Consider the following 22876-nt stretch of genomic DNA (forward strand, 5'->3'; position numbering starts at 1 on the left):
CATCAGGTTGAAATTGTTTTGAGATTGGTTAAAAATAAACAACTAGTTGTAAACGAAATGCCTTCTCGAAAACTGGACGGAAGTTATCTCAAATCATCTTCATTCAGCTGCATAAATCTCCAAGGGAATAGATGTTTAACCAATTTTACAAGTAACGCCAATGATTGTATTTAAACATATGGGATTCTTCAGGTAGTTATCCTACAGCTGATTCGTGACCCTGAGGACCTTGTAATCAGCTGATTATGACTCAATATCGTGAGGTGTGCTGTCACACGCCACAGAGTGGTACACGCTTGGCAATGACCCACTCATTGTTTACACACATAATATGGGATAGTAGAAAAACTTGGAATTTTTGCTAAATTATTGACAATAAACCCAAGGATTTTGTTGAGAAATGATTAGAGGTTACGTTTCCATGAAGATATCTTTGCTGTAGTACTTTGTTAGTACATATTCTTACTTTTCTTTAGAGCCTGAATTTTCTTGACTATCCTTAGTGATATCGTAATTTTTTTGTGAATTCCCCTTGTAGCGAAATCGTTGTACATCGATGGTAGGGAATACGCTAGTATACCTAACCTATTACCTATAATGTGTACTCTTAAAAATCCTCCGATTTTGATTAAATTTGGTAACTACTTTAATCGACTACCGGAAAGGAATTTTATGGGGGTAAAAATAGTGGTTCCCATTTTTTATTCCAAAAACATAATAATATTTAATACTACAATTTATTTCGTTTTTGTGATATTTTTTAACATTGCATACCGAATTGATGCTTATTATAGCTTATAAGGAATACAGAATTTCTATCAGAGTAGAACACCTGCATTTTCCAGAAAAATATAGGGTACTCAAATCAATACTTTAGACAATACTTTGTTTAAGTATAAAGGTAGGCAAGGTAAAGGCTGTGGTCAGTAAGGGACAACGGAGTTTCCCTATGGTCTGTGGTGATAGTTTCGAAATGGATATGATTACTGTACTTCGTCACTTCATTTTAGAGACTGCCAACATAACTCTCTGCTGCTATCTATAGCGCTAATACAACATGGTTCAAATTATTAGACGACCTTGAAAATAATTGTCAGATTACTGTTGATTTGAAGTACTGTTTTTATTATTTATATGGGCCAATCTTTGCCGATGACACTATCGAACTTTTATCACAGTTTAAAGGAGTAGACAATAAACAAGTCTACTGCTTTAAATCTATGCTTTTATTAAAAAGCTAATGGTCTAAACTCTGATCTTGTTATCATCTAACGTCAAACTTTTGTTAGACAGCATCATCAATTGATAGTCCAATAAAAAATGGCATCTGGGTTCGGTAACGTTCTTGCATGTAAGTTAATCGAACCAGCGACCTTCAGATTTGGAGGCGAGGACTATGGCCACTCGACTGCCCAGGCAATTTAATGTTATTGCCATGTAGAATCATTTTTTATATACATAAACGATAACTTACCATAATGGATTTGTTATTGTTTGTAGGGACTTTTTTCATTAACCTTGTTTGGCCGAGTTCTCACAAGCCAGACGACCGTTCAAACTGTTTCACAACACAATAGACTTCCAAGTGTGAGAACAGTTCTTAACTGTAACTCTCGCTCTAAACTGCTAAGCATTGTGTAATATACAATTATTGAACGGCATTGTGCATTGTGAGATGTGAAAATACATTGCTGATTGATTATTAGGTATCTTGTAAAATAACTCATCAATATGTCGACCTCTAACTCTTTTACATCAATAAAACTTGTATTAGGCACCTTCGGAAATAACTCAACAATATTTTGACCGGTAACTTTTTGAGACAAATAAAACTATAAGAAAAACTAGTATACGCTATGGTTGACGTGTCTGGGCCTAGATCCACAACTTCCCATAAACTCGACAACGTTTCAGGGCATCTCAAAACAAAATAGGTAGACCCCAACTCTGGCGTGGATTCTCAAATATTCTAACTTGTGAGAATATAGGATAGGATAGAACATATTGCAAAGTAAACATATAAAAAAGTAATTAACCATCTGGATATTATTCTAACCCCTGTAACCTCTTATTCTCTACCTTAATTTCACACATAAGGAAAATTGCCATAATCGTGTAATACTATTAAAAAATTATATCAAATGGGATACTATGGTTATCGTCAATGTGTGGAACCAACGGAACGAGTAACCATGGTCGGCAGGCATCAATTCTTATATACGGAATTTTGTATATTGTGAGAACGGATTCTCTTAGCACATGACATGAAATGTACCCAATCGTGCTCGTGCAAACGTGCATAGGCTATAATACACGCACGTATCGTGTATCGTCAGCAAAGATTATCGTATGCTAGACTGGTATGCGGAAGGTACAAGTATATTTCTCACGTCGCTCACGGCGTTCCTAGGTCTGGACCAGAGTTTATAGCCTAGGTTCAGGTCAAGGTCACTTCTAGAGGCTCACCTCGACTTTGACCCGACGACATTGACTGTCCACCCATCCCCGAGGTTGTAATCTCAGGACACCCTAGATTTATGAAAGGTCGTATTTTGTGGCAAAGGATCAAATATAAACTTCATCGTCTTCTTGCGATTAAATATTAATGTTTTATAATATTTTTAAAATCATATTCCAACTATTATAAAAGTTAGTCAGCATCACTGAATCTTGGGAAGCAAATTCTGAAAAAATTAACTCTAGGGGGTGGATCCCAAATGGAAGTTACCTTTTTGGTTAATGGTTTCCATTCGTCACTCGGCTATAGAAGCTTTACAATGACACCTCATCAATCGTAAAAATCGGTTGAATAGGATGGTTGAAAAAGGGATACTAGAAAACACTTATTGTAATAAGTAAATCGATAAATAGACTTGAACACAACACTAGGGACGTGTTCTGGTAAAGGTGGTCTTAATTTCTCTTCGTTGCCTACATTAGTTTTTCAAAATTGTTGAAGGTTTAAATAGCTTCAAGTGAAATAAAAATGTAGAAATGTGTGAGAATGTTAAAGGGTAAAAATAATCTTGTATGTAACAGTAAATTTTTAAATGTTCATTTTAGCCTGGCAACTCAAGACCAAATCCAATATATAACTGGTTTATGCAGAATCAATTTAACTTATGAACGAAGCTATATTTCTTTTTTTATGCTAGTAGCTTTTTGTGTAAGGGAACACGGTCTGAAAATTTCTTGTTGCAAGGCAATGATCATTATTTACTAAGGTTAGTTGTTGGCCGTTAAGTCTGAACTATTTAGGGACAGGGTACTTTATCAAAATAAAAGAATGGCAACCCCTAAATTCGTATGTACATTTACGTTCGTTTGGTTTCTTGTAACTTATAAGACTAATAAAGAGCAAAAGAGATTCAATTACAGTACATTTTACATAACGTTAAAAGGTACAGCCATAGGTACATGTCATTAAACCACAACCACATACTGATTTTGATAACGATAATGTAGGGTTAGGATATTTCCAACGCAACAGAAAGTATCAATATAAACTATTTCAACCAACCGAGTACCCGATGAATGCAACTTCAGTAACTTCACAATGTTCTGCAACATTGCGTCCAAATATCCATAGAGAAATAACGCATCTTTGTCCACGCGCGTTCGTATTGTGTAGCAAGACACAGAGTAAGGAGAAAGGTTGCCGTTCGCTGTTAATTAAACTGTAATTGGGCTCAGTGGAATGTTCTTTCCGTCAGTTGGCTTTCCACGTCCGGTCAGTGTTATCAGATAAGACCTGCGCTCTGCTCTGCAATTCTGTATTGTTCAACAGGAACCGGAAGTTAAATGTCTCAGCACGTTAATTTGTTACTCTGTGTTACTTATGTGTCCTCTTGGTCTTTCTTAGCACAAAGAAGAGAATACTTATTCAGTTAATTCCCTGTGGTCTGGTCTTAGTAGGTGAAGTACCCCTAGGCCTAGACCTAACCTAAACTAACCTAACCCACTCTCTTAGATTTTACTCTCCTCTCCAGTAATGAACGAATGTTATATTCTGCTGAGTTCAAGGTCAATAGGTTTATGTGTAGGCTTTTAATTTTATGTAAGTAATAATAACCTGAGTTTTTCAAAGGCAAACTAGCTAAAAGTATAAGAAGCCTAGTACATAAAAGGATGGTAACATTAATATTCTTGTGAACCACTTTAAATACATTTCTATGGTTATTGGTTATGACACATTTTAATCAGTTAAGGAGTCATTATAGCTGTAGTAGCCACTTAGTCAGCACATTCTGCCACTGTAGAGGGCAAATGAGGTAATCATTATTCTTGATAAGGTGTGAAATGATGAAGAGAAAGTTGTACATTTAATGTAATCATGACAAAAACCCCATTGTTGTGAAGGATATGTATCAGAAGGATCTTCCCTAGACACTACTTGGTTTGCAGAGGGAATAGTTAACTGTTATTTGGAAAGTCACTATATTATATTTTATAATCTACTTGGAAGTGCCGGCCATATGCAATGTGGTAAAGTTGGCAGTTGACTCTGCTGTTCTTCATTGTCGAGATTTTAATTAATGATCCCGGTTTGAGAAACAACTGATAATTTCACTTCATTCGACAATCATCTTGTCTATTATTCAGCTTAAAATGTGCATCACCTAGCTGTTGTTGCTGTATAAGAAGGAATGGTAGGCCTAAAATGAATGACCTCATTCGAAATTTGTCATACCAGCTTGTTGGGCTGGTCAGTAACTTGTCAACAAAGATACACAGATAGATAAATTAACTTAATTAAGGTTTAAGTTTACCTTGTCAAAACAATCCATTTGTAGTATATAACTAGCTGTGTACCTTTTACAGACGGGATCTTGTAGTTAGTTGAAAACTTTTTATAATCAGAACAGCATTTGGTTTGCATATTTAGTGTGCATTTTTCCAGATGCAGGCAAAACTCCCTATACAGCACTGTTTCAGGGTCTGTTTCCCGGTTATCGAAACTCAAGTACAATTTGACACAGGCATACTCAGAATCTCCGGTTAGCAACCTGAATGATGCTTAGAAATTTAATTTTTGATTTAAAGTTACTCATTATTGCACTTGCAATTAATAAGATCCGTTATGTAAGACACAATGGTTTTAGTTTCACTTGGTTTTGGATTTTCTTAAACGTGATTGGAAATGGTTGCAGTTTTTGTAAACAACATTTAATGTACACAGTGATAGATAGAAAAAAATCATCTTTGTCCAAACAGCTGTTTGTTACTTCATAGATGTTGTATTCTTAAAACAGATGAGTATTTCATGAATGACATATTATATGGTAAACATTAAGAGAAAACTTGACAAAAATCATACAAAATTGGGTTTTTTGACCGTCCGTTATTTTATTTAAAAAGTAGTGAGGTCATATTTTAATGGCTAAAGACACTCTTCTTGCCAATCCAGTGAATACAAAAAGACTATTTGAATCCCGATCGATGATCTAGTTTTTCAGGAGAAGGTTGCGTAAAATGTCTTCTGGGCCATGACAGACAGACAGACGGAAATTGAAATAAGACTTGTTTCAGCTTCTTTAATACATAAAACGTAAAAATAAAAAATATATAATTCTGAGCAATGAACAGACAAAATTCTAATTTGATTCATATAGATTCACAGCCGTTTCGTTCTGTCGGAAAAAGAGCTCATCAGGTCAGAATGTTTAAAATATAATTCCTCAGGGTGGAGGCATCATTAGAATGGTGGAGGTATGATCTAGCACAAAAAACTTATAAATACTTCAATATTGATCGTTTTGACAGACATCAGGTAACTTAAACCTCTATAAGTCTATTTGCTTGCATATTATCGAGTGGCCATCAATATTGAAATTAAAAATAGATAATTCACACAATTTTTCCCAAACCTTGCTTTGATATTCATACCTTAAAATACGCAGGTACACAAAGTGTGCTGTAATATGCAATTTAAGTTATTAATTTAACTCTGTTCCAGGAGCCTTGTATGACATTGTCCACCCGGTACTGCCGTCCCGTCACCGCCGCACTCCCACCACTCCACACCAGCTGCTCTTGGATGCTCCTGTACTCCAGAAACAGTTCACCCTGGACCTCCAACCAGCAACTTCTCTCCTGGACCCAAGGTTTGCGCTGGTCAGCCGCTGGGGCAACCGGTCAGAGCAGCTACCCATGGACCTGGTAGAGACGGACTGTTACTTCACCAGTGAAGGGGAGGAGAGGGCAGCAGTCAGCGTCTGTGGAGGGGTGGTGAGTGGAGAGTAGTCTTCTTGAGAGTCTTCAACTCTGTGACTAAAATCTCATTTCTACTTAAATAATATTATCTCTGATTATTTAAGTACATAATATTATCTCTGACAACAAAGAAAGGGTGGATTAGGGAGGGTGCAAAAAGACTAAGGGGTGAATTAATGAAGTACAGGTAAGAGAAAAGGATGGGTTAAGAAATGTTAGGATCGGATTAAGAAAATGTAAACAAAAGGGATGGATTAGGAATGTTTGAAAAGAGAAAGGGATGGTTTAAGAATGTTTGAAAAGGGAAATGATGGTTTAAGAATGATTGGAAAGATAAAGGGTGGGTTATAAAGGGATTGATTAAAAAAGTGTACTGTACTTAGAATTTACTTATGTTTGGATATTTATTGTATAATAATGATTGTAGGCCTATTGGTTTGATATGTTTTATATGATATAAGCGCTGATTTATAAACAAAGTTTCCAATGTTCATTTTCAGAGAGGAGTAATTAAACCACCAGGAGATGAGTACTATGTGATAAACCCACTGCCAAAGAGGTTCACCAAAAGGTCGTCTGACCGATCTTCTTCTTCTCCTCATGTGATAGTCCGTAAACACATCAGTCATTTCCACACGGACCTAAACAGAGTGAGATCTTCTAGTCTGAACAACGGAGACTCGTTTTGTGGAGTGAGATCGGAGGTAAATGTGAAGGGGTTTTTATCAAGTTAGACACTTTAAATCTTGGAAATTGATGTAAAAAAGATTTTAAAACTATTTTGCATGAATCAAGCTAAAGCCAAAAGGCATAGGTGGCTACTAAAGGGGCCATGGTCTCTTCCCCCAAGAACTTATTATTATAAACAATATTAAAAATTTGATTTTATGATTTTGAAAATTGATTTGATATAAATACCAAACAAATACCCAATGCCTGCAATGCACAGATCTAATTGTGAAATGTTACCGAAATACTTATTGTTGGAGAGGGGGGAGTGAGGGAAACTCAAAATGTTTTGCAATCCCTCCGTTGAGTTCATAGGAGCCTCTTGGCATTCCAGAGCTGAAAACATTATGTACTATTAATTTTCATTGTAAAATATATTAACTTTAAATTTCAAAAAATTGTTCTTTGGTAGAATCTGGAGTTTCAGGGAAATTTTCCAACGAAGAAATCCTTGTGACTACTTTAGTATTGGGTTTTTGGTTTGTTGGGCATTAAGGAAGAGAAAAATTCCCCCCAAGGAAAGGGGGAGAGGGCATAAATATCTCTTGGGCCCATAGCATGTCTCATGCAAACTACAAGCCATCTTGCTTGTGACTTCTTCATTTAATTGTGTTGTCTAAGCGATGTATACATGCGTGCCAATAGAAGCATTACAGTGTTTCATCTTCAGTCTCAGTGCAAAGTAGAGATAGTAGTGATGTGGGTAAACAATTTTGTTCTGAAGGTGGAGGACTAACCTTTCTGGAACAGCAGCATCCTACATTGCCCAGAAAACATGGTTCAATCCAGAACTTACAAGAATTTTTTTTTTAATTTGAGTTTAAGGTCGCTTGTTGCAGGCAGTGCCTATCCATAACACAGGACGTGTGAGGCGAGCAATTAACTCACCTGTTCATGTAGAGACTGCTGTCTTTGTAGACAGTGACATGTTCAACCTCATGTCCAACAACTTCCCCACTGACACAGAGCGAGAGGTCGTCCGGTTTGTGTTAGCTATGGTTAATGCTGTGAGTAAACCAAATATCTTTGTAAGTACCTAATGGTTCAAATTTGAGTTTTGATGATTCAAATAAGTAACTGTAAGTGTTTTAATCTAATAATATCATTGCTTAGAACAGAACCTAAGGTACTTCGGTTCTAATCATCGTATCATAGGTTATAATTTTACAAAAAGACCTCTTGCGGTCTATTTGGAGTGGTTTTAAACTAAATTGGTGGGTTTACAAAACCACTTAAGAATTAAGCCTCGTACATTACAATATCACTGGTAATGGTTATAACAATGTCTGGATTGTGGATACACCTTTTACTGACAGCCAAAACCATAAAAAATAAGATTCTATAAACTCTACAGCTTTGAAACCTGAAATTCATAGCTCAATGACATCTGGCATCTGAGTCTGGAAACGATCTCCCTTGGATTCGAACCAGCGACCTTCAGATTTAAAGACGAGCACCATAACCACTCGGCTACCCAGACAATTAATTTTCTGTGACTTTAATACAAATTTTAAATCATACTCATTAGTTACAGGAAGGGGGTAGACCATCCTGTCCTACTTCACAACAATGCTGCAACTAACTACTACTTTATTAACTAAAAACCACTATGATTAAAAACTAATTATTTTAAGTCAGAATTTGTCACTATTAACACTCAAGCTGAGTTGACCATGCTTCATGAGTTTTAAAAAGATTTCAAACAAATATAAATACATCTGAAGCCGTTGACATTTAGATACTAATCCAGTCATATGTTCTGCTTTATCAAAGGAAATGATCAGATTCCAAATCTCACAGCATAGGAAGGCCTAGTGAAAACATCATAGGAAATTCCAAAAATTTTTTAAACAACACTCTCTCAGGCATAATTTGCAAAGTCCTAATTTTTGCTACAGGTGCAACTGTTATACCACGATCCGTCATTAGGACAGCCAGTTACATTTGTGATGAAGCGTTTAGAGATCCTACACACAGACCCGAGTGGCTTGGTCCGCTACCACGACATTGACAAGTTCCTTGGTAACTTCTGTGCATGGCAAAGGGAGGAGAACCCCGTAGATGATGCAGATCCTCTGCATTGGGACCATGCTCTCATACTCACTGGGCTTGACTTGTTTGTACGCAGCAAGAACGGAAAGTTCAGCAGCCAGGTCGTAGGTGAGTTGTTAAAACTGTGACTTGGATGGTTTTGTTTTACTGGCTAGGCCTACTTATTGAACTGGGCATTTTGACCAGATATCTTTCAGGCTAGAAAAGGCTGGATAGTTGGGAATTTATAGGTTTGGGGGTTCCATGTCTTTTTAGTAATGCCAATATTCTGCTATGTTGACAGATTGTGTTTAGGTAAAAATTGGGTTCTGAGTTAAACAGTTTAGCTTAGAAACAAGACTAACCCACGAATGATTGTTGCTGTAAGAAACTAAAAGTCAAATAGTTTTTAAATCATAAAGAAAAATATTGCAGTTAATTGATAAGCCAGAGCTCAAAAACTGGTTTCATATTCTTCTGCCATCTACCTATGAAGCCTAGAACCTTACTGTAACTTAACAGGATTTAATTAGCTCATTAAAATGGATCTTCTGTCTTCCGTTACAACATTTATAATTCCAATAAAACTACTGATTTAGATGTCCAATGAATAGCTATTCATAGCTTTCTCTTGATTCACTGAGAATACTTAAAGTATATGACATTTTATATTTATTTAAGAAAAATAGTTGTGTTAGTTGTGTTTGACTATTGTATACTAGCAAACACGTTGCTCAAAATCGAGCAATTGCAAAGAAGTAAAGTAGTTATTTAAAAACAAATAAAAGTCATCATAATTTCCGATGAGTTTAAAAGACTTTGAAATGAAAAATAACAGCAATTAAAATATACAGCTGATCAAAATGTAAACAATCATGTTCTTTATAAGGATAACATGGGAACTTTAACAGCCACTGGGGCAGAGCCCAAGGGACTTTTTCAAAAATGTAAGGTCAGTTTGCAAATCTACGCGACACGCTCTTTCCAATGAGACATCAATGGATAAAATCGGTTAAGAAATGGCGGAGGAGTTCAACCGACAAAGTTTCATGTAGCGTATTAATTATATAGATTGTTAAAAATCAGGGGCCTCGCACAACAATAGCTAGGCGCCGTCTCGAAGGGTTGGTTGTGAGTGCGTGGCACTATTCGGATTCCCCGAACACACCACAGACAGAGAATAGACACATGTCAATGGACTAAGTCAATAGGCTCTTTGACATCCACGTAAAACTTCCAGAGGGAGGTGTAAACAGCTTTATCTGGAGGTACAGTAGGCCTACTAGGATTCTCTAGAAGGTTCCTCGGCAAACCTATATAAGGGACCGAGGGATGATCAGAATTTTCCCGTGATTACAGAAGAAGATGATAATGTCTTCACAACCACAAATGAACATGATTTTTTCCGCGATCGCGCAAGTCGATGATGATATCTACAGAGCCGTGAGGGATGATCAGAATATTGATCAGGATATTTGGAAGAAAATGATTATGTCCACACGACCATGGGAAACAGTCAGAATTTTGCGGCGATCCCGGAAGGTGATGATGATCTCCACACAACTGCGGGATATGATTATCATTTTGCCGCAATCGCGGTAGACGATTACTATGTCCAGTGTCCACACGACTGTAAGAGACGATATAATGATTTCTACAATGATAATAAAAAACGGTGATTCTATAATGATTTCTAATGATTTCCACGAGGGATAATCAGAATTTTTCCACAACACCGCAAAACGACGATAATGTCCAAAAGACCGTGGAAAAAAATCAGTACTTTGCCTCATTCACGGTAGACGATGATAATCTCCTCACCAATCAATTGCAAATATAACCACAATTTTTTTTATTTTCCAATTTGTTGGTGCCCCCCAAAAAGCCAACTGCCTCGCGCCCTAGGCACGAGCCTACCTTGCCTATTTGTTAAATCAGCGATGGTTTAGGTAGGCTTAGTTAATAATTAGGTGAATGTAATTACTGTGTTTAAATAATATTAGTGTAAAATAAATACCCATTATTAAATCGCCAAGTTTTATTGTAAAGAACCTGTAAGCCCGCAACAATATTATATATTATATATGTGGTTATATATGTGGTTGACAGGCCTAGCACCAGTAGCTGGTATGTGTACCCCCACCAGCAGCTGTACAGTCAACGAGGGAAGACATTTTGAGAGTGTCTACGTTGTGGCACATGAAATAGGACATAAGTAAGCTCTAATTTTATCAGACACCTTGTACCAATCACTTTGAATAGTGCAAGTCAACTTGTATCCTATAGTTGTAAAATTCAATGCCTGTTTTTATGTGATTCATGTTGGTTTCATTTGAGTTTGCTAATGTTTATTAAACTCAAATTCTTTTCAAAAATGAAATAAAATTGGCCTCATGGATGTGAAGGACTTTTATTGATAAGTTAGAGTGAAGTCAACAATGTTCTACAAAGCATGTAAAATAGGCTATATATAGACACTGTTTTGAATATTGTACCTGTAATAGCTTCTACAACCTGAAATTACATGATTTACAACTTGTTTTTGAACACAGGGTGTACCACAAAGAAGTTTAGACGTTGATTTTATATCACTGGCCCATTTCTGCACTGAGGCTTTAACACTTTACACGATTTTTATAAATTAGGTTTGAAAAATTTTTTGTGAACATTTCAGCTTCCTTACATTTGTAGACACAAAATGGCAGCATATAGAAAGCTTTATGATCTTGCTTCCTGAAAAAATTGGTTCTTAATTTAATTGATTTATTATTTTCAAATTGTACAAGGGAAATTAAATTACTTTTTGGTACAGAAACAGTTAGACATTTTGTTTTACAACACTACCTACTAGTGTCTATTGACAAATGATTAGTCCACTTAGTTCTTGTCGGATTACTCACCGGTACAACTCCTGGATAGGAATATTGGAAAATGGCGGAAATTTTTGAAAAAAGTAGAAGTACCGGTAATTTGTTTTAAAAATTTCATTCAAAAATAGTTGAAGTTCCCCATTTAAGGTTTTCTCTAAATCTGACAGTTTTTAAAATACCAACGGTGAATACATTATTCTAAATATGATTTGTTTGTGTTTAGTCTAGGCATGAGACATGACGGCCCTCTAGCAGACAACAACTGTGACCCGACCAGCTACCTCATGTCCCCCACCCTGGGCAGTGGCAAGATAACATGGTCTGAGTGTAGCAGACATTACCTACTACAGTTTCTCAGGTTGGTAACTAGTAAGCTAGTCTAGGCATGAGACATGACGGCCCTCTAGCAGACAACAACTGTGACCCGACCATCAGCTACCTCATATCCCCCACCCTGGACAGTGGCAAGATAACATGGTCTGAGTGTAGCAGAGACACTGTTTCTCAGGCTGGTAACTATAAGCTAGTCTCGGCATGAGACATGACGGGCTTTGGCCACGATCGACAACAATAACGTTTCCATGATCACGGAAGACGGCAGTTATGTTTCCGAGACCATGATGATGATCAGTATTTTCATTCCTAGTATTTTGGTTGTGGGGAAGAGTAAGAAAAAAGATATATAAACATCTATTAATTGTTGTTTTGTAAACTCTGAACTTGTTTTAGGAGCCCACAGTCTCACTGCCTCATGGATCATAATGACCAAAGCCAACTTGATCATTCTAGCCACGGAGCTCTGCCTGGAGAGAGGTTCGATGCTGATCAGCAATGTACGTATTGTCACCACAAATTCTACCTTAATTTGAAGATGCTCATAAAGCCTAAACCGTATCCAACAAGGTTACTTTGAAACCAAACTTACATATTATAATTTAGTATGCAGAGGCGGATCCGGGACTTTATTGAGGGGGGGGGGCAGCACTTAAATTCTTACATATTGTTTGGAGAAAATTTTGCCATAGGTCATAGGTAGCCTATCAACGTAAATATGTAAACTTTATGTGGGTTCAAAATAAAACCCATTTTTGCAGTTGGGTCCGGTTTAATGGAACTTGTAAAAAACCTGAATTGGTGAAAACCTTTTATGTTTGTTGGTGGTTTTGCAATAATTTCGCCGTGATCATGGAATACGATAATCACCGCGATCACGGGGGACATGAAGATTTTGCGAAACACAATGATGATATCTTTGCGAATTGTAACCGTGGTAGGTGTTCAGGGTTTGTCCGGATCACATGAAACTATAATGAGTCTTGGCGTTCACGGGGATGTTCAAGATATTTCTGAAATCAAAAATTATTACATACTAGACCTACGTGATGGATAAACATTTTTTATATCTACGGGGGGGGGGCGCACGCCCCCTGGCTGGATCCACGACTACTAGTATGTCTCTTAGTTAAGTTTTTGAATGTTCTTTGAATATATATTACATTATCATCTTTTTCATTACCGGTACTGTTATCCTTTCTCATTCTTTACTCGACAGTTCCTTTCCTTACACCATCGGCCATCTTAATTCTCTTTTCTCCACACTTCTATTCACCTCATCTAACTAATTTCTTCATGTCTTCATCTTAGTCTCATTTCTCTTATTATTTTCATGGAACCTCTCTCTTCTTGTATTCTTTTTACACAACCAAACAATCTAAATCTTGCTTCTCTTTCCCTATTGAGGTGTCTTCCTGCCCTTCTTTTGATCCATCCTAAATACATCTCTCTAGTTTTGTTGTGCATGGCGGAAAAACTTTTGAATCAAAACACTTTAAAGCCTTTACATTTGGATTGCAATTTTTTCCAAGTTTGGGTTGAAGTTCTCTCCCTATTCAATTCAATGATAAGTTTCTTACCTTCATCACATTGTAGGTATGTTGAAGTACGGAGCTGGAAGCAGACATGCGTCTTCACAGCCTTTACATGACCTATGCCGAGATCTCCACTGCCATCGTGATAGATACACATGGACCTCCCATCCAGCTCTGGAAGGTACAACTTGTGGCACTAACAAGGTATATTTGCAACAAGACTCACATTATTGATCCTATCAAGTTTGATTTATTTATTTACAAAATGACAATAAGCAGCTCAAAAAGACTTCTTACGATTCATTATGAAGGAGGGCATAAAAATGGGTTGTTGAGGTATTAAGAGGGCTAATAATATATAAAGAAATACAGTAGAACCTCTTTAATCCGAACCCCTGTAATCCGAACGTCCACTAATCTGAACGCCTCATTGCTGTACTCTATACACAGTACAGTAGTTCTTTATTGTATACTGTATTTATTGATATACGCACCGTAATTATTTCAATTGTAATGTACAGTACTGTTTATTCTCTATGTTTACTACTGTATTAAATAAACACTGTATTTTACTTTATAAAGCATTTTTCACTTTTCCCTAGCTATTGTTATGTAAAAACAACAATATGTTCTGTAATCTGAACAATTCAATAGTCCGAACTACCGCCGGTCCCAATTAGTTCGGATTAAAGAGGTTCTCCTGTATATATAATATTAGTGTTTAGCAAAAATGTATTTTTTCTAAATGTGTTTTCTTTTAATAGTTTTACAGAATGAAAATAATTTATTCTTCTTATGGCTCGTCATTTTGTAGTAAATTCTAATAGAGCTGGATCTGGAACCTGAGTGTTCCTTTCAGTTTGTCCTGAGAAAATTCAGTAGCTTTTGATCCTTCAAAAATAAAATCTGATCTTTTGGCTTTTCATGATCCTCACTAAATCAACAGTTTTTCTTAGTCAGTATCAAAGCTATCATATCAGTCAATGCTCATTCTTATTGGCCTTAATATCCGTTCTCTGGCGTGTCGGTGTGCTATAAATCTAATCTTATCAAGACTGCTTTTTATTGTAGTTGAAATTGATGAATGAAGAAATGTATTGATATTAGGCATATGTACCCCACAGTGGTGCCGCAGTGGACGCTGTGTGCCCCGCAGTCTGTCCCAGCTGCAGGCGGGCCCAGTGTCAGGACAGTGGGGGCCCTGGGGGCCGTACTCGGAGTGTGCGTCCGGCTGTCTGCAGGGGGAGCCTAGTGGGCTGGGCCAAGGCAGCACAGGCATCATGTTTGCATACAGGCAATGTAACAGGTATAAATCTGTAAAGTAGAAATTGATGGATATAATTTTTAGAAAAACCTATGAGTCGTTCATATAATATATCAATACAGTTAATAGGCCTACAAAATATTTGTAATACTGTAAAAGAAATAATATCAAGTGACTATTAATAGGGCAAATACACAATGAGTCAATGGAGAGCATATTTTGCTTTTTACATGATTTACCATGTTGATCGGCTCAATTTCCTATCCGGTGTAGTAGCTGCACTTACTTGGTAGGTATGGACAAATATGTTTTTATATAAATTCTTTTCAAATTTTGAGTCTTCTTACTATCACAATAATTTGTATTTCTTTTCAGCCCACGACCAGAAAATGGAGGAAGTGGATGCGATGGAAGTGACAGAAAGTATCGCACTTGTCTTACAAACCAGGTAGAGAAGCTGTTTGTATTATTCACCTCCAGCATTTCCATGATAAGAAATTGTATACTCATATTAATATTATTAAATTTTGCAAAAACCACCCTTAAAAAGAGTTTTACATGTAGCCTTTTGAGGCAAAAAACTCATAGTATTTACGGTGTATTCTGGTATGAATGAATGCAGAATGATTGCTAAATTATCGTCGAATAGATTACAGAATAGGACCGAAACCAGTTCGAGTTGGGTGAAATGAGGGAAAGCGGCATCCAATCAGCTTTCAGAAAACTGTCCACTGTTACCAAGTTGTGCCATGCACTCAGTCTTTGACCGACAGCGGACTTGTATACAAGTGGAAAGATAGAGTAAGAATGCCAGGCTCTAAGTGAAAGTCAGCTCAACAGCCAAGAACGATAAGGCAACGTCGCATCCCCTACCTCTTCAAAGGCCAGTCCTATTCTGTTATCTATTCGACTATAAATAAGCTGACTAGAGTATCTTTCTTTGTAGGACCAGGAGCTAATCGTTACCCAAGACCATTTAATAAAAGACCCACAGCAAATGCTGGAAGCTGATGAAATCCCACCAGTAAAAATTTTAATTTTGATTTTAATTTTTTTTTTATTTAGTAAAGGTTTTTTCTTTTTTGGATTTTTTAGTTTGACTTTGTTTTTTAAAGTTATATGAAAAGTAAAATTACTCACTGGTTCAAACGGAAGATTTACTATATAGACTGTTCAGCTCTCTTGTTTAATGTTCCATCACAGTTCAGAACTTAACTGACTTTTTATTTATTGCATCATTTAACATCAAGTTTCAGATTAACATAAAATACTTAAAATTGAGTAATTTTATGAATTATTTTTGTACCTTAACTTAATGTAACTTTTGTCAAGTCATTGTCTTTGCCTAAACTTTGGTGTAAATAGACATTTTTCAAACTAATTCACGAATTTGTAAATTGATAAAATAGCTGATAGAATAAAAATTAATGTTGTTCAGTGTGAGAACATACCCAGGACGACTGTGAGAGACTTTGCTGACGAGGTTTGCCTAAGAGCTCGTGATGTGGACAGTGAGTTAGTTGGTACAGGACTACAGAAGATCAGTACTAACCGTGAGTTTATACTTTCAAAAATTATGTTTAGGGGACCACTACGATGTAGAATACAAGGAATCAACTAGAGCCTTCTGAAACTCTAGGAAATATTATTCTTTCATGTATCCATCTGGTGTTTTATTATAGTTTCTTTAGAAAATGTTTATTCAAAACTTCATATCTTTGGTTCAATGTTTATTGTACCCTGTGATACTTTTTATTCTCTTAGTAATGTTAGGAAAGAGAGAGATTTGTTTCAGTGCTGTCCTATTCAGCCTAACTATTTAAGTAATCTATTATATTAATTGTGTAAGCCGATTCTTTGCGTCAAAATGTTGGGCGACTGGGAGGTCATAGAACGACACTAGAGGGCTCAGTTAAATTAAAGGTCTCTATCCCGTGACAGCGGGAAAAAAGTGAAATTCCCAAAATAATAACACAAAATTAGATATAACGTAAAAGAAGCATTAGAAGCATTACTGCTGATTTTTGTTTACTTCAATACAGTTGATCATGGTTTATCACTAAGCCGGTAGGCAATATTAACATTTGATGATTTTCAAACCAGTCAATTTTGCAATGTACTAGGTCCTATATAAAACCAGGGATAACGTTACCTATAATAATTAAGAAGTACTATGACAAGTTCCAATGGGGGGAAGACAAGTTCCAATGGGCGGAAAAACAATATTGTTTGGAGATTTTAAACAGGTAGGCCTACTGTCTGTTTTTCTAAGCAAAAAAGGTTAAAATAATATAGCCGAGCATGTGGTTTATAATAGTAAAGGGAGCATCCAGATATAACAGTAAAACCTAGAGGTAGTTTCAGTTTCTTTACGTTTCTTAAACAAACCAAAAATATGCATGTCAATGCTGATGAAAAGTAATTTCGTGATTGGTTTCGATAGCCTAACTGGGTAATGGAGCCCTGACCATTTGCAAAAGAGGTAGGAATCAGCCGATGATTAGGCTTATTTTGATGGAATATGTAGTCAATTGCATCTTTAAGAGGAATAATACCCCATGAACTTACACTATAATTGTAGTTTTTTTTATGTTGGGAGTGTTGCTGAAGGTCTAAATTCCGGAAGGTCTAATTAGACCTTTGGCACACCATTTTGCATTTAGTACTTGTTGCTGAGGGTCTAAACAGGCAGTATGCCGAAGGTCTAAATCCCGAAAGGTCTTAAAGTACAGTCAATGCAGAAAACTTATCCACTGATACTGTTTTAGACCTTGCGGGAGTTAGACCTTGGGCACACAACCTAAATTTTGTAAATAAATGTTTATAAAATGAGAGTTTCTGAAGGTCTAAAAATGTGAGTCCCAGAAGGTCTAAAAATTTCTGAAGGCCCAAGTCCCAGAAGGTCTAAAATTGCGAGTCCCAGAAGGCCTAAAAATGCGGGCATTGCGTCGCCAGAGTTGAAGGCTAAACACACAGTCAATAACGTAACAACTTGTTGAGTATTCTCATTGATAGTTTTAGTAACTCTCACGTCTATTATTTTGCTAGCTCGTTATTACGAGTACGATGGAGATATTAAAATTAAAATAATCTCCATTTATAATAAATGGGGATTATTATACTATACCTATACCTATAACCATCTCTCCATTTCGGTTATAGGTATAGTGATAGGTAACTTTATAGATGGTTGCTTAAATCATTAATATCATGGAATGCTTAGCCCAGTAGTTTTAGTGATCACCTTAAAAACTGAAAAACTTACAACTTTTCAGTCCCAAGTGAGGACTGATTCAGCCCCATATTCCATTTTTAAGTACCCTATATCGACACCTGTGGCATCAATTTTGGTTTTTTGTAAGGCAACGGTCCACACGCTGGTCTTTTTACAAATTTTGATCTTTTTGCAAGATAGCATCATGCTAAATAGCCCAATGACAAATGCCATCTGGGTCTGGAAATTATCTCGTTTGGGAATAAACGATGACCTTCCAATTTGAAGGCGGTCACTATAACCGTTCAGCTATTGAGACAATTAATGTCATAAATTTGATATAATCTTCTGATGTCATCAGGCTAATTGAATTTCAATTTATGACACTATCAAAAGTTCAACATTTAATTGAAAACCAGGGTTTGGACCGTTCCAATACAAAACCATGGTGTATTCCAATGGCGTGAACAAACAAAATTTAAGAAATTGTTTCCAGCGGAGGAGGCGTGCACAGTTTGGTGTTACAAGCGCAACGGAGGCTCCAAGAGTAGAGGCTGGACGTTCCCAGATGGTACAGCTTGTCACACTCACCCTAGCAAACAGGCCATGTACTGCATCAGTGGCGTCTGTCAGGTAACATATATTTTCTAACCTGTACTCTAAATTACAAGGGTTCATTAGAAGTTCTCCTTTACCACAGGCTCTAAAGACAAAATTCTCCTTGTATTATTTGTATATTTTGTATTTTAACACATATTCAGTGATCCAATAACTCTTCAGGGGGACGGCTCACAAGGAGTCGGTCGAAAATCTTAAATGGAAGCATTTATAGGTCAATATGCACATCAAATGAAAGGTATTTTTTAGTAGAATACAATGCCGCAAACCGCACTTCCCTGAGGAGTAAGCGTATAATAGCAATACAAATTAAATGAATCTTTGAACAACTGTCATTCTTGGCTCGGTTGTCCGTTTGAGTTCAAATTTGCGGCAGTATATTCTGCTAGTAAAGACCTTTAATTTGATGTAAATGTCAACCTCTGCTTTTATTTAAAAAGATTTCCTCCTGACTCCTTGCGGGACGTCCCCATGAGATGACAGAAAATTGTTATTTCCTAAAAAAAGTAGATTTTTAGGTGTTGTGTTGACATACCAAATCTTATTGATTTATCTGTATTTAACTGTTTTCGGACTTTATTACCACCCTGTATAATAGGACCGTATTTAGAACCAATGTGGCTCCCGGCCTAGAAGGATGAAACATTAATGTTAATCCTCCTAGCACCCAGCGGGTCACACCAGAGAGGGCCCTCTATGCTGATTTAACTAAATGAACTTGACAGTTTTTTAACGATCAAATCGACGAATTAACCTAGGTGGCTAGTAGGGCACTAGCCAATAAATAATACCATTCTTTCATTGATGCTAGAGAAGAATTTGCATTTAATTTAAGTTCTTACTATTAGAAGGCTGCACTTTAGATTTGTTTACTTCAAGTCAGGAAAAAATTTTACTTACCTATGGGCCTCAGGTCAAATCAGATTGGGTTGCTTTTGAAACTGTTAATTTTTATATAATGTTGATTTTCAAGCCGAGCAGAGCCCGGCCTACAAGCTTGATAGATCAAGCACAAAGTCAGAAAATCAAGCTCGAGCCGAGTTACTCAATACAATAATGCACAGTTAAAAGTTAAAGATTTTATGTCCGCGAGGATCACGCTCACGAAATTGAAAGATTAGGCCTACCGCTTTTGCCATGATCGTGGATATCGACGAGAACATTTCTCCGGGGGTGACGATGACGATGTCTCCACGGTCGCAGGAGATGTTCAATATTTTGCTGTGATTGCGGTAGAAGATAATGACGTTTCTTTTTCCGCAAGAGATATATCTAGGATTTTGCTGCAATTGTGGAAAAAATTATTTCCCCGTCACCCCGGGTCGCGGGAGATATTAGGGATTGGGCAGAGAACGAGGGAGACGATGATGTTGATATCTGATGATGTCATAGGTTTGGTTGCAATCACGGTAGACTATGATAGGCTGATGTTTATTTCATGACTACGGGAAGTATTCACGATTTTGCCGCGATCATGGAAGACGACGATGACGCCTCGGTGCCTCGGGAGATGCCGTGTCAAGCTTAAGAGCAAGTTTAGGCGGTAATACATGTGATAATGTTTTAAAGATTATTGGGAGAGGGGGGCCCGCGGGCTCTTATCGCCGCCACTGACAACTTAGCTCCTTACTGTAGTATAGTCTGGGAAAAGCTTACATGCTTTAAGTTTATCATCCACAAAGGTCCAAAATTAATGTGTGAAATCATTCAAATGTTTTTGTGAATACTCTTTACAATTTGTTTACAGGAGTTCAGTTGTGAGAGAGGAGGAGAAGACAGCCACATGCTACTCTCCAGCGAGATGTGTCAAGTGTCTCGAGGCAAGAGACGGGAGGTGAGCGAGATTATTATGACTAGTTTAATTATCAAAATACACCAATGAACAAATTTTTTGATTTATAACAAGTCAAAAGTAGCAAAATGTCTAATTATTGCTTGCTACTCACAAAGAATGTGACCCTGTCAACTTCCACCCACGCTGTCCCCTGTTTGTGTAAGTGGGTATCTCTACCACCAGACTCTCCCACGGATAGGTAAACTCCTTATGAGTTGCACACCAGAACTAACACTGGTATACTCAATATTTTAGTTTTAAGCTTGTCAATCACACTGCAACACATGCCATACGGTATATATTTTTCAGCCGTTTTTGTTTTGAGTTACATTTTTGTTGAGATGATGGTTTTGTTGTCTTACTAATATTGACAGTTATTTTAAAATGTTGAAATTCTTCGATGGAACTCTTATTTTCTATAAGCTAAATCTTTATAAACCACCGCAGTTGGACATGTGTAACTTTGTTTGCAGGTAGCTGTAGGAGTTTGGCAGCCAATCAGTGACTGCTACTACAACTGTGTGTCTCCTGGCAGTGGAGTAAGGCTAGTGGAGCGCAGGTCTTGTCATCAGTGTAACTCTACAGCGAGCATCCAGCTGTGTAAGCAGGACACTATGGTAGGTCAGATATTATTCAACACACATATCCTCTTACATTTCGATGATTCCCAGGTATGGGTGTCTAAAACGTTTTACTCCCACAATGCACTTTTCTCTTCTTCACATCATCACCAGGGCCGTCCCTAGGGTTGGCGGCGCCCGGAGCAAACGTGGTTGTGGCGCCCCCTTCCTCCAATAATAGTCAGTCGCATTCGCATATTTTAATACTATGGTAATACAAATAGCAGCTGCGCGGCGCCCCCTCAACCGCGGCACCTGGGGCAGGTTGCCCCCCCCTTTGGATGGCCCTGATCATCACCTCATCTATTTACCATCTCTCAGGGACGTATTTCCCTAATGGCGGACAAGGTGGTTGCCGGGAGCCTCAGCCTAGGAGGGGGCCTCAAATATTTGTTTTTGATAAGCTTTTCTCACCGATAATCTGCGATTGCAGAAGACGAAGACGATGTCTCCAGGTACCCGCAATATGTCCACTATTCCTCCGCGGCCACATGAAAAATGTTATGAATCTTTTGCGGTCGGAGGAGTCGAAGATGACGTCTCTGCGCTGGCGCAAGACGTTCACTACTTCTCTACGGCTATGGGAGACGTTCATGATTCCACTGTGATCGGAGGAGACAAAGATGATGTCTCCGCGGTCGCGCAAGATGTTCCCTGTTTTCAGCAACCACAGCAGACATTTGACATTATGATTTAGCCGCGATCGCAAAAGACGAAGATGGTTTATTCACAATCGCGGGAGTATTGTGTGATGTCCAAATGTCACGACGTCATGCAATGCATCCGCAATCGCGCATGATGTTTACTATTTTGCAGTGAATTTAGAAGATGTTCACAATCCCTTCGTGACAGCGGCAGATGTCCAAGATTTTACTGTGACCTCTGAAGACGCTTGCAATTTGGCCGCGGTTACAGATTTTGCATAAGCTGATTTATAAGGGTGTGTGATGCATCGAAATTACGATTTGATTCGATTCGATGCATTAAACCGCGATTCGATTTAGTGGTGATAAAAAAAAAATATTCGACTCATGATCGGGAGTCAGTATCCATACACCAAAAACGCCTGCAGAAAGTCAATGCAATACCCGCAATACAGGAGCGTGTTGTTGCGTTTCCTTTGCGAAGGCTTTCTTATTTAATTAATTCTTTGCTTGTAAATATTGCTTTAATTGTTTTATAATTTTTTGTTTTTTACATTGCAAATGATAAGAAGTTTTGTTAAGTGTAAACAGTGTAAGACATGTTTTACTATTGTAAACATAGCCAAAACAAGTCACTCAAAAATCATTCTAAAAATATCTATTTTTGTAGGTCTGCTATCTCCTTGTAGTTTGTAGGTCATATTCTATCCTCTCATTTTATCAATGTAAACCAATTGAAAGTTCCAGTATAAATCTTGCAAATGTTTTTATTTGTTTACACCAAAACACATCTTTATTTGTAAAATCAATATTATAAAATAGGTACCTAACATGCTTAGCAATATGATTCTGTGAGTAAAAATTATGAAATAGGCAAGTAAAGCAGCTCACTGACATTTCCAGCAATACAGGTTCTTCTAATATATGATTGAAAATAAATATTTTTCACCTCAAATTCATATATTATGTCA

At 37.2% G+C, this 22876-nt stretch overlaps 1 protein-coding gene across 1 annotated transcript in view; it reads left to right on the forward strand.

The window, feature by feature from the left end:
• LOC128996489 (A disintegrin and metalloproteinase with thrombospondin motifs adt-2-like) overlaps window positions 1-22876 on the forward strand; it is a 40407-nt gene that overhangs the window by 10202 nt on the left and 7329 nt on the right. Inside the window, exons 3-16 of the mRNA XM_054421858.1 lie at window positions 5957-6228; window positions 6714-6917; window positions 7782-7949; window positions 8841-9102; window positions 11083-11188; window positions 12067-12201; window positions 12573-12676; window positions 13773-13915; window positions 14836-15017; window positions 15351-15423; window positions 16414-16528; window positions 18686-18822; window positions 20555-20641; window positions 21115-21258. Of these exons, the coding sequence (XP_054277833.1) occupies window positions 5957-6228; window positions 6714-6917; window positions 7782-7949; window positions 8841-9102; window positions 11083-11188; window positions 12067-12201; window positions 12573-12676; window positions 13773-13915; window positions 14836-15017; window positions 15351-15423; window positions 16414-16528; window positions 18686-18822; window positions 20555-20641; window positions 21115-21258 (2132 nt within the window). The remainder of the gene's footprint in view (window positions 1-5956; window positions 6229-6713; window positions 6918-7781; window positions 7950-8840; window positions 9103-11082; window positions 11189-12066; window positions 12202-12572; window positions 12677-13772; window positions 13916-14835; window positions 15018-15350; window positions 15424-16413; window positions 16529-18685; window positions 18823-20554; window positions 20642-21114; window positions 21259-22876) is intronic.

Source organism: Macrosteles quadrilineatus, unplaced genomic scaffold (genome assembly GCF_028750875.1).
Source record: "Macrosteles quadrilineatus isolate MER2022 unplaced genomic scaffold, UCM_ALF_1.0 Scaffold_6__1_contigs__length_79288215, whole genome shotgun sequence".
NCBI lineage: Eukaryota > Metazoa > Arthropoda > Insecta > Hemiptera > Cicadellidae > Macrosteles > Macrosteles quadrilineatus.